This window comes from Cyprinus carpio, chromosome B22 (assembly GCF_018340385.1).
Source record: "Cyprinus carpio isolate SPL01 chromosome B22, ASM1834038v1, whole genome shotgun sequence".
Taxonomy (NCBI): Eukaryota; Metazoa; Chordata; class Actinopteri; order Cypriniformes; family Cyprinidae; genus Cyprinus; species Cyprinus carpio.
The window spans coordinates 22,538,703-22,559,793 of record NC_056618.1 but is presented as its reverse complement, the minus strand read 5'-3'; the positions used below and the strand labels follow the sequence as shown (position 1 = coordinate 22,559,793).

The following is a 21,091-nucleotide window of genomic DNA, read 5'->3' as shown; positions in this document are numbered from 1 at the left end:
TATCACAAAAAACTAATACTAACTTAAATAATAATAAAAAAAAACCTCAAGCTCACTGAAGACAACTAAACAGTCAGTGATTAAATAAGAATAAGAAATTAATTACAAGCAATAAGACAAAAAAAAACTACAGTAGAACAAATAAATAAGAAATGCTTTATACATTGTATAAAGTAATCAAATGTATAAAAACATTGCATATTCTTCACTGTGTAAATTTTAAATATATTTCCTCTTATTAAAGTTACAAAAGTGAAGAGCATTTAGAAATTTTCTGTTTTTTTGTTTGATTAGCATAATGACAGACAGCAGGAATATTAGACTGCTGTCACTTTAAGAGCTGCCCGGATCCAATATACTGTTACACCTGTGTATTCTTTCTCAGCTGTTTGCTTTCACTAAAGACCTAAACTAGTGTGTTAACGTGGATACTTGCGTATGTATTTAACTGCTTAAGGCCTTAACTGCTTACTCCCATGTGCACATGTAGTGAAATGAGTTCTCTTGATTGTGTTTCAACATCTTAAAATCCCTTGTTTTTAAACCGCAATGCTTAAAAACGTGCAAACGATACATTTTCATGACCACGTAGAGCGTGTAACCACGATAGATACAACAGTCCAAAATCTATATTTCCACATTACTACCAGTTAATCGTGTCTACTGGTATATCGCCGAAAAGTAGCATAAATACTTAGGAACATGCTATTAGTATAAGCAGTAACTAATTTAGTTTCTTTTGTTAAGGTTTCATGCACATTTTTAAACTTTCACATGGTTTTCGAGTTTAATATTACTTATTTAATAAGCCCAGTATTTCCTAATGCCTAACAAACTGAGCTTAGCTTATATTGATGTTTTATTTTTGACTAGAAACACAAACATGTACAAATTATCAAATCCAGTGACAGAAATGATAACAAATTGCTTAAGGATCTTGATTTAACCTGCCTGAGCTACAAACAGTAATTCAGCTTAAACTAAGAGCATATTTATTTATTTTGTTCCCATTGTTATAATGTGATCCTCAGGAAAATAAAGGCCTTAAAACATATTGTTATAATCTGAACGTGTCTAAACCAAAGACAGAAGGAGAACGAAATGTGCAAACTTTCTCAGGTTCATTCGAAAGACCTTTGTACCACCGAAAGAAATAAACTCGGAAGAGGAAGAAAATGAGGCTGGAAAGACCAACAGCCAGTAGATGAACTGCATTAACCTAAGCCTTCAACAATAAACACAACGCTTCCCTCTTGACTACTTTAATTAAGTTCCCGAAACCTAACCGCTCTCAAATTAACGACGAATACACACATCGAGTTCCTCTTGCTGGAAAAATGACAGTAGTTTTGATTTGGTCTTTACATTGCAAGCAAGGTTATGTATTTCTCCTCTGTTGATGCTTATTTTTTCGATTTGAAATGTATAATATCCTTAATTCGGGACCATGTCCTGCATATCATAGCCAGACTTCGGTTTAATTTGTGTGCTGTTCCGTTTCAGAGTTGTGTTTAATGGAGCAAAAGTCTGGTTTTCATTTGATTGCTTGTTGCCTAGCCAAACTCTCTGTCACCAGATGTCAACAAAGTAGTCAGTGCCGCTGAACTTGTTTATAAGTCAGATTAAGTGTCTGCTTGTTGCGCTCTATAAAATAAAATAGATTTTATCGCAAACATGACTCAACACCGCAAACGCAGAAGGCAATAGAGTTAATAGAAGGCCTTGCCAAGATGTGATACTGATGATTGTGATGTCTAAAAAAAAAATTTTTTTTTCACCCCAAAATTTCAATAGGGCAAAAAAATAGTTCTTAAATGAAACAAAACCTATTTTTACCCCATATAATAATAATAATAATAATAATAATAATAATAATTTTAGTAGTATACCAGGGTTGTCAGTTTAACACAAATAATTTTTAAGTTTTGTAAATCGTTTAAGATTTTAAATTGATTGTCAGCCCTAATTTAGACACATTAGAAGTTTTTTTTTTTTTTTTTTTTACTGTGATAATTAATAATTATGTAATAATAAAAAAAAATATATTCATGTACTGAAGTTAATATATTTAGTATTGCAAATAATTGCAATTAATGATTAATTCTCAAGTTTTGAAAATAATTTAAAATTTTTAATCAATTGTCAAACGTAATTTATACACACTTGTAGTATTTGTTGGGGAGAAACCACAAAAACTACAACTTGTATTTGTACACATTTAATTTATGCTAATTAAAATGCTTATTTAGTTTTTAATGTAATATGATTAATTCTAACCCCCTTTTTTAATTTACATTTTTTAATTTTCAGCCCTATTTTATCTTGTTTGTAGAAATCCCACGTTTAATTTTTGCTAATTTTCAAAATATAATTTTGTTACATTTTTAAAAAAGTATTTGTTTTTATTTTTAATGAAAAGTTAGAAAAAATAGACACATTTAGAAACGTGAATGTTTTATATTGATATATATTTACAATTGTGAATTATTGTGACTTAATTTTTTTTTTTCTGTGACCTGGATATGTATCAGGGCCGGCGCCACTGTATTGTTATTGTTTGTTGCTGTTCAAGTTGTTCTAACTTAAAATGATGCATCTGTTAAATGGGTCGCAATAAATGTATTACATAAGGGAATCGGTTGCAATGAGCTTGTTTCATTGTAAAGCAGACACAATTAAGTATTTCTGGTGGTTGTGGTGGTATCACTTGTCTATATTTGTGGTAAAACTGCTGCCTAAAACTGCTCACATTTTTATTTCCTGGATGTCAGATTTTTTAATTTGGTGGTTATGAGATTTTGTTTTATTCAGTACTCTGCCATCTGTATTTGCTAAGTAGCTATTAATAGGTTACTTCACTCAGAATGCATTTTTCATTCCACTGCTGTACTTTTCCATTGTATTTCAATGTAAATGCGCTACCGACGTCTTGGATGCTGTGCTCTCGGCTCAGGTCTTTAGCAGCTTCTCGCGCATAATAGCCTACATCATTCTAAAACACAGCGCTCAAGTTCAAAGAAATTCAGCTTTTAAAACACATCTCTAGACCTTGCACTTAAAAAAAAAAAAAACTTCCACTGATTTGCCTCGCTACCAAATCTAGCCTACATCATTCTAAAAAATAATTTAACTTTTTTCATTATCTCAGTGGAGGGGTAAGAAATTAAAAATACGCTTTAGGGGTATTAAGATTATTTTTCTACCATATGGCGGACAAATTTTAATAAATACCTTATATCATTCATATATAGAAATTGCATAACATAAGAATTTTTAGATATTTGTACGTTGTAAGACAAAAATACTCCGTACTCATTTTTGCGGCGTTAATGAATGAATTACGTATTTAAACATCGCTTGTGGTTTTAAAAAGGGGGAGGAGACTGTAAAACCTCTGGGTTTGCCGAAGGAAAACCTGCTTCCGACCAGGTTAGGTTCATAGAGTAAATTACCACAGTAACTGACTCAATTATAAGTTATAATTCTCTCAAAAACAGCTTGACTTACCCTGCTTTTTCCGGGTTTGACAAACCTCTTATTCTGAAACGTAAAACCCAGAGTTTCCCTTAATTCAGGGTTAACATACTCAGATCCACGTTCACTTAACCTCCTTTCTGAAATGGGCCCCTGGACCAGTTTTCCTGAGATTCACCTTTGTTGATCATGAAAATTTAAGTAAACAAAAATTGTTTCCTTATTCGTTTAAAGGGTATGATCCATTTTCAAGTTTTCCTTTCTTTTTGGAGTGTTGCTCTCCCAAAAGTTGCAAAGACTAAAGCTGATATTCTTTGTAAAAATAAGAGAACATCACTGTGTGGGAAGATTTGCAGAAACACTGCCCAAATGTTCACGCAAAGAAGGCAGCGCCGCCTATTGTTGCCGCCGATGTTGTGGAGACGCTTTCGTTGTGAAAGCGAAACTACTTTGTTGGCCTTCTAAAAGAGCACACAACTAGAAATCAGTGGTTAAGTTGTATTTACAACACTGTTGTCAAACCAAATATTCAGATGTGTGCAACGCATTTTACGGAGGACTGTTCCCTTAACTTGGGAAGGCTGTGCCTGTTTCTATAAAGTGGGACAATTCCAACTTTGCAAGGACAGTCACTTCTGACTTACAGCCTGGTACGTTTTTCATATGTGGTTTTGCCACTGATGATTCAACAGAGTTTTGAGCAGTGGAGTAGAGCTTGTTGGACATTTCTCCAATCACAAGACATGTTTTGTTCTTTGCGTGGCGCGATATGTACATGCGTTAAAAGACAGTATAAGTCATTATTCAGATGTCCCCACGCAAACAATGCCTCTTTGTAATGGGTTTTTATTGGTTTTGTCTCGTTTGTAACATGCATCACAGTACATGTAACATTTTCACACGCTTTAGGCATTGGGCCATCACAACGAGGATAGCTGGCCAATCAGCATACACCTTGCTTTGTAAAAATCGACATGTCTTAGAAAGCTAGGAAGGCGGGGCATAGAGGAGCAACAATATTGTACATTATGTGGAAAATAATGTGTTTTTTTGAACCTTAAACCACATAAACACATTGCATTGCACTAAATAAACAACTTAATGTTCTTTTTAGCAACGTCATATGACCCCTTTAAATACCTGTCTATCTGAGACTTGGGAATTACTAATATCAATCATCATATGTCGGCTTAAAAGCTTAGCAATGAAGACGTCACTCCGCAAGCATGTATTATGTCCTCTTGCTAACCCCATATTCAAACAGACCCCCACCTTCCCTTCCATTTCAATCTATTCTCTTATCGTTTAAAGCTGAGAAAATATTTATCTATATAAGATTGTTAGGACCCCAAAGGGATCACTGGTCCATTCCTTAAATGGAGGAGAGCGAGAGCAAATGTAGCTGAGGTATATTTTTCCTCACTTCCCCTGCCCTTATATCTCTCTGTAGACCCAGACCTTGAAAATATCTTGAATATTTATTGTATTCTATTGGTAATTTTTTTGTAGGTTTGTTTTAGGCTGTTCCGGGATTCCTACTCCTGGAGGAAAAACATCCAAGCCTTTTCCCAACGGAGATGTTTTCTGCCTCCCACAATGTCATTCTCATTAACCATTGCTTGTGTATATATGTTTATGTAAGCTGCGGCCTGAAGGAAATACGTCTGTTTGTGAAAAGAAATATAGCTGTATTTGTTGGGTTTGGGTCATCAGTGTTTGCTGTGTTTGAAACCTGACAGATTTATTATAGGATTGCCAGGCATGTTCAAAGGAATAGCAAACTCAAAAATTACATCTTTTGAAACTTTAAGTCTTTTTACAGAAGCATTATTATTTAAATAGTTTTGTATGTTTTTGTTTTACATTTTGATTTTATTTTTATTTTTTTTGTTTCGTCTTGATTTCATTTTGTTTTACTTTTAGTTTTTGTATGTTTATTTTATTTTTATATTGTTTTATTTTTAGTGTTTTTAAGTTTGTTGTCATTTCTTTTTTTCTTTTTTTTTCTTTTTGTGTGTTTTGTTTTGCATTAATTTTTTTATTATTACTTTTTTGCATTTTATTTGTAGTTATGTTTTGTCTATTGTTTCTTTTTATGTTTTTTATTCTTGGTTTATTTAATTCTATTGTAGTGTTTTTCTTTTCATTTTATTTGTTTTGTCATTTGTTTTTGGTTTTTATTATTTTATGTTTTGTTTTTATTTCAGTTTTTAGTTTTTGTTTCTTTTTGTGTTGTTTATTAATTTCTTTTTAAGGTTTTGTATGTTTTGTTTTTCAGTTTAGTTTTAGTTTTGTTTTTGTGTTTTTTTTTTTTTTTTTTTTTTTTTTTTTTTTTCTCCCAACCCCCCTCCCCCCTTTTTTTTAAATTACAAAACTCAGTCCTAACCAGATCCATATGCATCCATTATGCAACATCATACAAATTGCGTAAGATTGAAGAATGGCAATTTTATCCCAGATCTAATGTGCACTGATGAATCATGACAGCGGTGAATTTCGACCCGGGTAAGTAAGTCTCAAAAAGTACTTAAGTTTTTCTGTGGGGACTCAGAAAGAGACTTCTTATCTCCGAAATGGTTCTTTTCTCCTCACAGCAGGGTGAGCGCTAGTGTAAAGCTTTGTTTCGAAAGAGCGACGGGGTGAACGGCAGAGGAGGGGTTTCATTTGATAGTGAGAAAATTGCAGAGGTAGTCACCCGGCAGATAACAGCCTGGTAATAAGAGAACAGAAATGTACTGATTGCAGGTCATTTATATGAGCCCAAGGACACTTGGGTGATTAGGAGCGCCAATGACGGGAGATCACAAAGACTCTCGTGGGCTTTCCTGACCCTGACATTGATCAGCCACTGCGGGATCACACAGTTAACACATTCATTAGCATTTCGTGCCCTATTACGACTCTGCTGCAGGATGTAGTCATAGGTCTCGGGACATCAATTGCTCCCTATTTAGACAATCAAAGGCGATTGAATGGATCTTTATTCTTTAAGTAGACAGTTTTGTGGCTGAAAGTAAATTATGACCAATGCCCACTGACCTATAATGTAAAAGCAAGACAAGAGATTGAAAACTGTCTCCTGTGTGTGTCTTTTGCAGGATCAGTGGGGACACGTGGAGGAGATCGAGCTGGTGAATGATGGATCTGGCCTGGGATTTGGGATTGTCGGAGGCAAGGCAACAGGAATGGTGGTCAGGACCGTGGTGCCAGGCAGTGTGGCTGATAAGGTTTGTGTTTCCGTCTCCTACACGTTTCCTCAATGCATTTTGATAAGAATTATGGGTAATTTCTGAACCATTATGTGGAGTTAATATGTGATTCAGCAGTGTTACACCCAGTGCAGTTTAGAATGTTCTTTTCTAGAATCGCAATGTCTGATGCATGAATGAATCGTTCTTCATCGTTTGCAAAATTGTTGCGTTCCCCTGAGAAACTTTGTTTACTTGCAAAACAAATGCATTTACTGAGAGACTTTGCGTTAGCTTGCAAAACCTTTGTTCCTCCAAGAAAATGTTTTCTCACAAAAAATGTTTAATTTCCCTAAGAAACGTTGTGTTTGCTCGCAAAACTGTTGCGTTCCATGAGAAACGTTGTGTTGAAAAGTTTTGCATTCCTCCAAGAAACTTTGTGTTCTCTTGCAAAAATGATGCGTTCCCCAGGGAAAATTTTCAGTCCCTCACAAAACAATTATGTTCCCCCAAAATACTTTCTCTCGCCAGACTTTTGCATTCCCTTGAGAAACTTTAGCCGCTTTTCCACTATCGGTCCGAACGGTTCGAAGAACTGTCAGGTACGGTTCCAGTTGTATTTCCACGTGAGCCTGGTACGGCGCGGCATAATTACAAACTGTTCTCGGCCTGGAATTTTGGGCACGGTTAGACAACCGTGTGTGACGTTGCCACTCTGTTGCCTGGCTACCAGTTTCTCCATAGCTGGCTAAAGCGGAAGCACGCTATTTGATCAAAAAGCCAAGTTAACAGCTACGCTCCGTTCAATATATTAAAAGAAAAGGTCTGTGAGAGTTTGGTCTGTGAAGGAAACATTTGCGCTTATTGATATTTGGGCAGAGAGAAAAATTCCATATCGCTGTTTACGCCAAATTCCATATCGCTGTTTACATTACAATTGCATTACCAAGGCAACGACTGACGCATTTGTATTGCATTCAAAAGAGCTCCGTTATCAGCACCACAGTGGAAAATGAAACCGTATCCGTGCTGACTGGCCCGATAGTGGAAAGGTGGCTTTTGGGTTCTCTCGCAAAACTACTGCATTTCCCGGAGAAACCGCATTCTGTTTTGCAATACCATTGTGTCCCTCCAAAAAATGTTGTGTTCTCTTGCATAAATGTTGCATTCTCTCAGAAAACTGTTGTTTTCTCCTCCTAGTTCATTTTTTACCGTCATCATGACTCTTTAGGGGCTCTGCAAATTTGGAATTTTATAGATATATTTATATATCATTTATTACTTCTATACAACCAAAAAAAAGTGTTATGTTGTGTTTTTTTTTTACAGTATACAAAAACTAAAAAGTGGACATTTAGATGTTTTAACTAAATGTCAGCATTAGGAGAACAGTTATACTGTAGTTATATTGTAGGACGGTGTACAGTATGCGTGTATTTGCAGTAATCCTATTTAGATGAGTTTACTCAGTCCATATCTTCAGCGCTGAAAGCATTTGATGTGGGAATTTGAAAAGCAGATTGTTCAATACACACCTACTGATGTTAGCTTTACTCTCTTCAATGCTTAGCCAGTAGGGACAGAGACTGGAAAACAACCTGTCCTGGTTTAGACCCCTCACACACACACACACACACACGCCTCCTCTTCTCTCCCACCCAGTGTCCAGAGCTCAGGCAACAAACCCCTTCTTGTTCAAAAGGCACATTGCTTGCATTTCACACATCAGTGGATCTTATGCTCCAAAAAAGCTGTCAAAATCAGGGCTTTGTTATCCCTGGCGTTTCCCATTTCAACCTTTAATGGCTGCGGCGGGCTTCAATGCACCCCTGCTGTCCCCGGCACAGTGGCAGGAACAAGCTGCCGACATTTTCCCTGCGCAAGTTGATGTATCAAATGCCTTTCATGTCTCGCGCTTCACAAAGACGGCTGTTCTGTTCTCCGCGCTTTGTGTAATCAGTCTTTAGTCCTCCCCTTCCTCTCGCCGTTGTTTGGCCCGTCTGCCAGAGCCTTAGAAAGAAGAATACGTCTCACAGCTCAAGCCGTCCGGAAAGGGCTGTGAGGAAAGACCACGTAAGAGTGACATGGTTATTGTGGATGTTAGACTTTTGGCTCCTGCACCTGTGGATGATAGGAACAAATTAGGTTGTAAATGTGAGATTTGGCTCAGGCCTGCATTTGGGAGGTAAATTACACTTTGGAGGCTGGTAAAAATGACTTATAATACGGCCTGCAATTGTTAACAGGTAAAATGTGTTTAGATCTCTGCTGGTACCAAAAATGTTTTGTCATATTGACATACAATTATTAAAATAAATACAATCAACAACAAAAAAAAAACAATTAATAACAAAAATATTATAAAATGATATATAATTTAATAAAAAAAAAAATGTAAATAATTTAAATACAAACATTACATTTTACATTAATTTCAACAATATATAACAATTCCTTGCACTAATATTTGTTTTACATATATAATTTTGTTCAGTTTTGCAACAATTATTGAGAATAATGGGAATTACAGAAAAAAACTAAATGGATGCTTTACCTTATAATTTGCAAAGGGGGGTGGAGGAACTTTTTTTCTGGATGGATGGGTCTAATATAGATAGATGGATGGACAGACACATTCACCTCATCTTCAATGATGTCAACTTCCTCCTTTCTCTCATTCACTTCCAGGACGGGAGGCTAAGAACAGGTGACCACATCCTGCGGATCGGTGAGACATCCACTCGAGGTCTGGCCAGTGACCAGGTGGTGCAGGTGCTGCAGGCCTGCGGTACCCATGTGAGGATGCTGATCGCACGAGACCCTCTGGTGGCGCCCCAGCCTCCGCCTCCACCTCCACCTGCCCCCGCCACGGCTCCCGTCACCTCTCTGCCACCTCAACCTCCTGTGCCATCACGCAGGGGCAGCAAAACGGTACAGAATACACACAACCTTGAATGAATGATGCAGTATCATCTTAGAAAAATAAACATAGCTAGTTAATATTTGATCCCAAAATCACAAGACATTAATAATAAATAATAAATGTAGTTTTTATTTACAATTATATTTAAATGTTTTTAAATCTCAATAAATATAATTAATAAATATAATAATAATAACATAATATAATTTTATAATAATATAATATAATTTTTATAATTACATTTAAATTTTAATCAGTTTACATTTTAAAACGTACAAATTAATGATATGTGTGTGTGTGTGTGTATATATATATATATGTATGTATGTATGTATATATGTGTATATATGTATATATGTTTATGTATATATGTGTGTGTGTATAATTTTTACTTTTTAAAATTAATAACAAATAAGAAATTATTCAGTTTTTGTTTTTAATAAATATAATAAATATGTATTTTCATTTATTTATTTATTTAATTTTTACATTTTAAAATGAATAATAAATAAGAAATTTAGTTTTAGTTTTTACTTTCAATTTTATTTAAATATTTTAAAAATAAATAAATATAAAATTGTTTGTGTTTATATAATGTTTACATTTTAAATTTAAAATGAAAATTTAAAGAGATAACTTTTATAGGCAAATTCTGTGATCATAGTTTTTATCAAGACATTATTTTAACTATAAATAAGTACTTTTGTCTCCAAAATTATCATTTGTCATGAAGCAAATATATAAGATGTATTAAATTGTAATTGTTTATATAACATTGTAGTGTTTGTTTTATGACCTTACATTGATTTTTTGCTAAAGTTAAATAAAAGTTGTACTGCATTAATAAAAATATAAAATATGTAATATTCAAATGAAATAATCATTAAAAAATATGGAAATAATATTTAAATAAAATATCATATGTATTTCTGCAAGACATTGGAGGAGAAATTTTCTTCATTTTATTTTGCTTTAGAATTTCTTGTAACATTTTTGGATTATTTAAATTTTTAACTATCCCCAAATTCTCTTTAACTATAATGCAAAAAGTATACATTATTAAAACAGCATATTTATAATTATTTTGCCTTTAAGGCTGATTTAAAAAAATATATATATATTTTACAGTAATTGTATAACTTTCCTCCAGAAGTAGGAGTCACAATGACTTTTTCTTAATGTACGCCAAAAATACACCCATTTTTTTCTATTGATTTTGGGTTAATATAGGGCCCAAACATGTTTTTGCAGATTCACCCTGTAACAAAAAGCAGTGTTTAGAAACAATAAACCAATGTCAGTGTTTGATCTGTAATGTTGCAGCCAAATTTGGAGGGCTACGAAATCCATGAAGTTGCGTTAAAAAAGAAGGAAGGCCAGAGCCTCGGGGTCACCATAATCGGACACAACGCTTTGACCACTAAGGGTAAGAAACATATTTTGCCTTGTTTTCCTAGAAACCTGACAATTAATCAGTACGCTGTTAATTATTATCTCTCATCTCTGCTCCATGTCAGATGCGGTGGGGATCTTTGTGAAGAGCGTGGTTCCAGGCAGCGCCGCTGAGCAAAGCGGGAAAATCCTTGTCCACGACAGGATAATAGCAGTGGGTTCCTAATCACTTTTTAATGAGCTCTACCTTAATTAGCCTTGTGTCCATACGAGCACTCTGACTAAACAGAACGGCAACTAAGCAAGATGTCTCTTTCATTTCACGTCAATTCACAATTTAATAAGAACGGGTTTGAGCCTAATCAGTCGGTTAGCTGGGCCTGAAGTGACTTCTTGGTTGTCTTTATGTCTGTGTGAACAGTTGGATGGCGTGAACCTCCAGGGATTCACCAACCAGGAAGTCCTAGAGGTAATGAAGCGGACGGGTGATATCGTACACCTTACCCTCATTAGGAAGATCAACTCGCCCAAGAGGACAGCTGTAGAGAAATCACTAGATAAAGGTAAAGTGACATGTTTTATGTTAGGATCAGAGCTGTACATACCGAGCTTTCATTCGATTCAAAATATTTTAAAATAAAAATGTTCAGATTTTATCAAATATAATAATAATAAAAGTAAATATTTGTAGTATTTTCGTTTGAATGCATTCTGTTAATTTTTAAGAAAATAAATATTATGTGATTATTATACTGCATTAAAACAGGAAATTCAAACACAAATATTTATATTTACATTTAAGTTTAAATTGTTCAGTTTTAAGAATAATAAATATGTGAAATTGTTGGGCTTTCAATTATATCAAAACAGGAAATTCAAACACAGAAAGCAATGCATATTTGCAATAAATTCAAAAATCATAAAACTTTCCCTACACTTTATGGATGTACTCTTTATCCATAAAGTGTTTGTTTAAGGCACTGGCCTGTTGGGAAATAATAACACTTTTTACTTTTGTTAATTTTCTAAATAACAATGTATATGTAAAGTAAAGAAATAAATATTAAGATCTTTAAAACACTAAATACAGTGTTGACTTTAGGGCTGGCGATCAATGTAAAAATTGTACAAATTACAAATGTATATTCAAATTTATATCAAATATTTATATTTAATATAAATGAGATACTTTGAATGTTAGATGTTAAAATGTATTTTAAGTTATCGCATTCCTTTCCCTTTTTAAGTTAAAGGAAATATATATGTATATATGAATTGACAGTATTTGATCAGGAAAACCACAGGCTTTCGGCAAATGCCTGAAAAATGGTAGTATGGGAGCTCCTGTAATGAACAGGATATAGGAAAAATCTGCCTGTGGTGGTCAAGACAGACATGCTGTTGACGTGTGAGAGTGTTTGAATTTCAAGTCCATTTTAATGGAGATTTTATTGTTGTAAAATACAAGTTTGAGGCCTACTTGATGTTATTAGCTTTCGCTATGACAAATTGACATTAGACAGTTTTATGATCCTCAATAGTCTTGGACAGACTTGTGTGTGTGTGTGTGTGTGTGTGTGTGTGTGTGTGTTGATGTATATTATATATATATATATATATATATATATATATATATATTAAAAATACATGTTGATTCAGAATTAAGTGTGTATGTTTGTGTACTGGTGTGTTGATACAGTCCAGAGAGAGTCGTCGCGTGTGTCTCTGAAGAGATCGTCTGAGATCAAGGCGCGGGCGGATGTTCAGAGGGGTTCTGTGGTGGAGTCTATGGACCCTGCTCTGAGTGGGATCAAACAACAGCTGCAGGGGAAAAGTGAGTTCAGACAATACAAACACGTCTTTTCGCTCACATACAGGTGCTCAACAATGTGGCCGATATCACAGACTTTACACAGACCAGCCCTCTGTTGTTCTGCTCCTGTAAAAACATCCTTCACTTTGTTTCGATTGGCTTTTTATTTATATGTTGAGCCTGGGTGCTCATGCAGGAAATGAAACTTCGAGTTTACATCATTGCTAGTAAGTTTTACTAGTAAGCTTTATAATGGCAGTGAATGGGAGTCAAGATTTTGAAGCCCAAGTAAGTGCATCCATCCATCATAAAAAGTGCTCCACACGGCTGCGGGAGTTAATACAGGCCTTCTAAAGCAAATTAATGAGTCTGTGTAAGAAAAATATCCATATTTCAAAACTTTATAAACAGTAATCTCTAGCTTCTGCTAACTGTTGTACACGTGTTTACAAGAGAGTAGTGTTCCAGTGGATGACGTAGGCGTAGCTTAAGCTCTGGTGAGAATGTCTCGTGAGAACCAAGTTTTGTTTACAGCAAACGAAAACCTAGAAGGTCTTACATCAGAACTGAAAGTCTTACATTTATGAAGTCATAGCAATTGTTAAATGTTGCATTCACTGCAAAAATAAGTATCTTCCTCAGTATTTTTGTCTTTTTCAAATTCTAAACTAGGGCAGTCTTTTTAATGCGTTAATTAATTAGTTATAGGAAAATAAAACAATTAAAATATTTTTACGCAAATAATGTATTGGCCCAGACCAGTATGTCATCTTACACTTCATATAGTTGACTGTTGACAACTCACTGCGTTATATAGCCTATATAAAATGCAGTTAAATAGCCTTAAAATTATGTTTATGTGATTTTATACAACAGTTCAGTAAATAAGAAGTTGATATTGTTATATTTTAAATGGGCTACAATATTGTCTGTTTTTGCTCAGTTTTGCCAACGAAAATATTACCTATGAAGCCACAGCAAGAAACACAGTGGTGAATGAATCTGAGTTTTGAACAAATCAGGTGAAACAATGATTCAATTGCACAATTATAAAGAGAGCCATTTACTTAATTCCTGAATGAATCAGCAGTTTGAACAAATCAAATGAATGAATGACTTAATGATTTTCTCATAAAGACATTTACTGCCACCTACTAGTAGTTTTAGTTTCTTATTTAGAGTATACTTTCCTTTATAAATAAATGAAAAAATAAATCATAAAGTAATAGTTCCCCGAAAATAAAAATTCTATCATCATTTACTCACCCTCATGTCATTTTAAACCTGTATCACTTACTTTCATTTATGGAACATAAAAAAAAAAAAATGAAGAATGCTGGTAACCAAGCTGATTTGGTTACCAATGACTTTAATTGTATGAACAAAAAATACAGAGAAGTTTCTTAAATTATCTTCTTTTATGTTCCATAGTTTTATGTTAAGCTGTTGTAGCCTAAACGGTTATGTGTAAAAAAAAATGTATGAAAAATCAAATAAAAATATTTCTTTCTAAAACTACGTTTTTTTGGGATGTCTACTTGATGCTTTGCATTTAATTAGATTAATTAATCGCCACATCATGTAAATAATTAGATTACAAATTTTAATTGACTGACAGCCCTAATCTAAATATTTTTAAATATATATTATAATATATTTAAATATAAAGATAAATGTGCTTGAGAGACAAAGATTTTTTTTTTTTTAGGAAATCTGTTTATGCTTAAAACAATAATTTATATCTGAATTGATTGGGAAGTTTATTAAGCCTACCCTGCCTACACTGTACGCATACCTAAGCAAACAAATAAAACCCAAGTATACTTTAAGCTTAATACTGACGAATCCGATACTTGCTGCTCCCCTCTGGATGGAGGTCAGATTCAGGTCAGCTTCTAGACTGAGCTTAGCAGGCATTGTTTCTGTCTTGTTAGCCGGCTGATATAAATATGGAGATAGGCGGCCTAGAAGCGGAAGAGCGGGCCTTGGCTGAAGCCGAAGCAGCCCGGAGCTCTGGTTACATTCTGCCCTAATTAATCCGGACAAGACCTGGTACCTGCCAAACTCCTAAATAAAGCGTTCTGTTGCACTGGGCCAATACATGCCCGGGATAACAATGATTGGTTGTCAGGGACTCATTTCCCAAAGCTGGAATCATAGCACGTGTAAAACGATATCCGCCCTCGAGTCAAAAAACACACCGCTTTAATCATGCTTTCACCTCCCGCCTTTTTTCCCTGTGGTCTTAAGAAATTATATTGCCATGTGAGTGTGTAGATGTTTAAATATTTTCTTTATGGATAATGCGCGACTGTTTTTGTACATTGATGTGACATTTGATAAGAGCGAACTGAGAGGTTTCGCTAAATTTCACCCATCGATTTTAAAGATAACTACCCTGGAAGTGCCATTAAATGGTTTCTTTTGTGTCATGTAAAGTTGAAAGTCTCTGGAAACAGATGTGTTTCAGCCCTAATGTTAAAAAAATGTGGACAACACGGACTAGTTGCTGCCGGGTTTTCTGCGCTTTTTCCAAGTTCTGTCACACCAGCGGTTTCGTCCCATTAAAATCAATGTGAACATTGACAGCGAGAGCGCTCAATCACAAAGAAGTGGTGACAATCGGTCCACGTTGGTATAATTACAGTCCGCAGTTGCTCCAGAAATGCCCACAGCAGTTAAAAACCACAGGAAGTACTATGTAAAACCTCATTTACTTAACTTTTGTGAGTTTTCTAGTAACTTTTCCCATGTGATGCCCTCTATTAAATGTTGACTGACGGTTGGATAGGGGGTGGACATTTATTCTCAGTGTCAGCGGAGTTTTTCCTGATACATAAACATAACAAGCCATTGCCATGATCAACATTTCCCCTGTTCTCCATATTTTCCATTGTGCCGCACCTGGCCTGCAGATGTTGGCTGGGGTTTGACATCCCACGTGTAGAAGCGATGCATTGCTGTATTAATGTAGTCAAACATTTGTGATGAATGGTGTTGTGAGTGAGGCGTTGGAAATGCTAATTTAATCAGGTCTACATCCCTCGCTCTCACTCACTCACTGACTTCACTTTTTACTGTAATGTGCTCCACAGCAGGGACTGAAAGTCTTGAAAAAGCTTTTTTTCTGCTTTTTGTACACGTGGTCAGTAAAAGCAGTTTATTTTTCATTCATTTACATGAGGTTTGCCTCTCTTGTTTTTAGTAAAATATGCATTGCTATTTAAAAGTTTGGGGTGGGTACAGCTATTATTGTTACTGATGTTTTTTTTTTTAAGAAATTGAGAAATAAATGACTTATTCTGCAAAGAGCTATGAAATTGATTAAATGTGACCAAAAAATAAAGAAATTCCACAAAAATAATAAAGTAGCAAATGAAGACCAATAATAATAATAATAATAATAATAATAATAAATGTTTCTTGAGCAGCTAATCAACATATTAGAATGATTTCTGAAGGATCATGTGACACTGAAGACTGGAGTACTGGCAGCTGAAAATACAGCTTAGTTTTTATGAATTCAAGTAGTTAATAATCATAATAAAAAAATACTTTTACTATGATAATCTGAATGTCATTTCAAAAGACTTTCACCATTATGACACTGTATGATTTTGATTTGTTGCATGCAGCCAAAAAAGACAAAACTTTAAAGTGATGTACTGAAATATGATGTTTTTGTAACTACAGTAGGTACTATATATGTTAGCTTATTTTTATCAGCATATTATTTAGTATTCAGCATATTTAATGAGACTCTGTTATTTGTAGTAATGGGAGATCAAATTGTACCTTATTCATGGCAAGTGTCTTGTTAAATTTACAGCTTAGGTTACAGAATAACTTAGCCAGAGCATATTTCTCTGCAACCCCCTACTACTTCTGCCCCATATCATAGTTAAGGGTCACAAGTGCCCATAAAAGCTGTTCCACCCATTTATTTGCCTTCATTGCCCTTTGGGCTTCCAGCCGATACTGTTCCCAGGCGTCCCGTTGTCTTTTTCTGCAGTATCACTGCTGACTCCTCTCTCAACTCTTGCCCTCGGCGCACTCTCGGCCCTCTGATTATATTCATCCGTCAGCCTGACATCAATCCCATGCTAGTATGCGGCACCTGACATTAATGTCATACGTTTCCACTCACTCTGTCACGGACAGTGGGCACCCAAATGGCGGTAATTGACTTTAAACGCTGCTCTCATTATTGTGTGTGTTGTAGTGCAAGACCCGGGCCCACTGACGGAGATGGAGCTTCGTGCTAAATGGGAGCAGGCTCTCGGTCCACATTACGATGTTATGGTAAGCAAAAATGTAGGGGAAGTAATGTTAACAGATGCTAAGTGCGCCTCTCAATTAAACATGAAGCAAACTGCACATCAGCAAGAACCACCAGCACTTATGCATACTGTGATAAGAGATGTTCGATCGACCAGCTAAATCTGGCTGTAGATTGCCTCAGTTGACTCCTATTGGATTTGAGTTCATGTGCTGACACACTGTTGTTTGGGTTTATTTACCATTGAGGGAGTATGCTGACTGCTTTGAGGTTACCACTATGGAGAAATGTAAAAATGGTTTGTTTTTCACTTTTATTTTTTCATGTTTTATTCACATTTTATTTGCATTTTATTTTATTTTTACAGGTTGTACAGCTTGACCCTGTCATAGATGATGATCTTGAGCTGCAGAAGTACTCTAAGGTAACGTGAAAACAGCATATTTTATGATTCATTCATTTGTTCATTCATCTCTATAGTAGGGCTGGGCGATGTATCAGTTATTCATAATATGTAGTGGAGAGGGTAGCGAGTTGGTCACATATAATCCTTCTTTGTCTCATGACTTGCAAGTATTGAGAGCATTAAGATATCAGGATGGTTTTTAGCTCCTCACAAGTTAATACGTTTAATTTCTGTGAATCAATTTGTTGCAATGAATCAATTCAAATTCCTGTTTGAATTATCACACAAAAAAGTCTTATTATTAAGTCCCCACCTAGCTTTTAATATTTTCAAGTGTTTTAGTAAAAATATAGCATAATATTAGTGCATATAAAGAAAAAAATATTTAATCCTTGTGTTCATTTAGTGAAAAACTATGTGGAATTTTGATTTTACTGTGTTAGCATTTTGAAGAAACACTTTTTGAGCAAACACTTAAATACCAAGATATATATTAAATCTCACCCAATCATGCTCAGTAGTGACTACAATGAGTGAGTCTTACCATAATATTATGTTTCTACAGCTTCTCCCAATACACACAATGCGCTTGGGCGTGGAACTAGACTCTTTTGATGGGCATCACTACATTTCCACAGTGGCTCCTGATGGTCCAGTGGCAAAACATGGGCTGCTTCGACCAGAGGATGAACTTCTGGAGGTAAAGTCATTTTAAAGTGTGTTAAACAGCATCAACACTGCCGATGTGTGTCTTACCTGCACCCTCACTATTTGGCATTATGGTTACGTGGGCTCTCAGGGTTTGGACTGCCTGCAGTTTTGCTCTTGGCTCGCTTTGGTGAGCCTCTTCTTGGTTGCTTTAATAACATTGACCTTTGCATCCTGCCAGCACCAAGCCTCGAGGAAGGCTCGCTGCTGCTGCTGCTGGCTCGTGGATGTTCTGGCAGGAGGGCTCCTGAGTCTGACCGAGGCCATCTGCATGACTGTCCCCTGCCCTAACCTCCCCACTGGCCTTGCTTCCTGCCCCCTTCCCTCTAAACTTCCCCCTCCCACCTGGTCTGGTGGCTGAGGGCCGCTGTGCCTTCAGCCTGTTGCTATTGGCAGGAGCCTGGATGGTTAAAGCAGGGGAGATTTGCAGGGCTCTAGGGGAAGTGGCTTTTAGAGAGATGTGGCATACCTCAAGGCTATGTCCTGGAGCCAGTGCATTTGTTGGAGGCTCTGAAGAATCGTTTTTGAAAATCCCATATTTCAGTGTAACCTAAACATCCTAATGTACTCCTCTTGGCCTTGCTAGATGCTTAGAAGCCCAGTGGTACAGTAATGGTGTGTACGTGTGTGTGTGTGTGTGTAGGAAATGATGTGTGGAGACCATGGTTTCCTCCTGTTTTGGGCAGATGGCACAGTGCCGCCCCCACTCGCCATAGCAGCTTCAAGCTTGCCCGCTCCATGAAATGCCAATCAAAGATGCCCAGTTGAATGCCACAGAGACAGTGTGTAATATAGTCACCAATCTAATAAGCACCCCATAGGATTTTAATATGATTTCTCACATCCTTGTCAAAGAAAGTTACACTTTATAAGTGACCTTGTTTTTGTACCCCTAGTGTTTGATTGTAGAAAGAGTGCAGTGATAGATTTTCTGTATGTTTGTTGGTGAAGATTCTCCCAATAAAATGTTTGTTGTATTTGCAGGTGAATGGCGTGCAGTTGTATGGGAAATCCAGACGAGAGGCTGTTGCGTTCCTTCGAGAGGTTCCTCCTCCCTTTACTTTGGTTTGCTGCAGACGCCTCGCTGAAGAGGGCAACGAATACCACCCTGAATCTGAAGAGTGGCACTCATCCAGCCCCTCAGCCAGCCTACAGGAGCAGGTACCAAGTACATAGATACAAGAGAGCCCAAAATTAACACTCAGCAAATGCCAAATGCAAGTCAAAATTGGCTTTAGCAAGTTACTGCCGATAATTTTAAACAAAACTGCAAAATAATATATGCCTGCTCATTTTGTAATAATTTTACAGATTGAGAATAACCTATCCATGTTTGCCAAAGATATAAGTCTACGCAACAGCATGAGGGAAGAGTTTCAGGTTTGTTCATATACTGTAATAAAATTTTACAGCTGGATTTTAGCTCAGTTGTTCTCTACTGGTTTTGCTTCAAGTTCTAGATTTTACATGTGGCAACAAAGTAGTTTTATTATACAAAAGTAAAAAAACTAAGTAAAAAAGCAAAATAAAATCTGCTGAAAAAATTTTATATTATATAGACTTGTTTTTTAAAGTCATAGTTTGATTGAGGGTTTGATTGATTAAGTAACCCCACCAGAACAGACCTGCAACCCATTTTGGGGTCGCAGCCCACCAATTGAGAACCACTACTATCTCACTGTGATTTGTGCTTTTCTTATCAGGCCCGTCAGGTCACAGCAGTGGAGCGGGAGGTTAAAGATGCAGAAGAGCCCCTAGAGCCAAGCAGCCCTGAGACAGAGCAGATGGATGAGGAGAAGGATGACAAAGAAGAAGAAGAGGAGGAGGATGAAGTGGAATTGGCTCTATGGTCTCCGAATGTGCAGGTGCTAGAACTAGAGAAAGGAGAACGAGGTCTCGGTTTCAGCATACTAGACTACCAGGTGGGGAATTAACTCATTTCTTTATTTATTTATTTATTTTTTTAACCGTTTTTTGGAGAGAGTAACTTCATATTTATCTTTGTCTCTGAGGAAAAACTAAAGAAAACTAGATTTATATTTCAAGAAACATTTACAAGCAGTGTTGTTTTGTATCATCTGCATAGAAGAGCAAACATAGTCACCTTGCACTTTAAAGCTGGCTATATTTTAATAAATATATGCAGTAAAAACAAGACCAATCAAAATTCATTATGCAAACTGATATAAGAAAGAGGTCTAGTCACAATTCACTATACAAGTATTATGATGATGTCTTCATGGACTTTTATGTTTTAAAAACATTTACATTGACATTTATTCAGTTGGCAGATGCTTTTATCCAAAGCGACTTACAGTTGACATTATATCATTAGAAAATATTATATCAATGTGTGTAAAGTCTTCATATAATTCAAGTTTATGGGAAAAAATGGATCACATGTGTAAAGCTGAATATATCTACAAAATAATTGTTGCATGTTATGAAACTGTATGTTAAGCTTAGGTTTAAGTAATACCAGAAGTTTTATGCCATTTAGAACATAAGAATAATGTTGTCTTCAACTTTCAAATCAACAAATCAAATCAAATTGTTCAAAAACGATACCAATTATCCATAAATACTCTAAAAAAGCCAAGTAAAGTAATGACATTTATGGTTTTCTGTCAACTGTCCTTTAAATGGGGGGAAAAAGGAGACTGGACTCAATTAATCCCCCTTGACTTTCCAAAAGTGTGATAACAGGAAACGTGCGTTGATGTCACAAGTCATTGGACACTGAACAAAAGAAAGCAGTGAAACCTTTCCAAATAGGGCCGCCGCTGTTTATCTGGCCCCGCGCCAGCCGTCAAACCCTTTGCTCTGCTCACTTAGTACGAAAAGCTGCTTTCTTCCTTCCTTCATTAGCCCTCTAATCAGGGTTAGTACATAACTGCACGTTGATCCT

General features: G+C 35.8%; 1 protein-coding gene across 1 annotated transcript in view; it reads left to right on the top strand.

Moving 5' to 3' along the window:
• LOC109051290 (inaD-like protein) overlaps nt 1–21,091 on the top strand; it is a 114,376-nt gene that overhangs the window by 7,418 nt on the left and 85,867 nt on the right. The window contains 12 exon segments of the mRNA XM_042749231.1: nt 6,573–6,701; nt 9,351–9,593; nt 10,909–11,011; nt 11,103–11,191; nt 11,399–11,540; nt 12,677–12,811; nt 17,013–17,092; nt 17,437–17,493; nt 18,041–18,175; nt 19,168–19,344; nt 19,495–19,563; nt 19,887–20,105. Of these exon segments, the coding sequence (XP_042605165.1) occupies nt 6,573–6,701; nt 9,351–9,593; nt 10,909–11,011; nt 11,103–11,191; nt 11,399–11,540; nt 12,677–12,811; nt 17,013–17,092; nt 17,437–17,493; nt 18,041–18,175; nt 19,168–19,344; nt 19,495–19,563; nt 19,887–20,105 (1,578 nt within the window).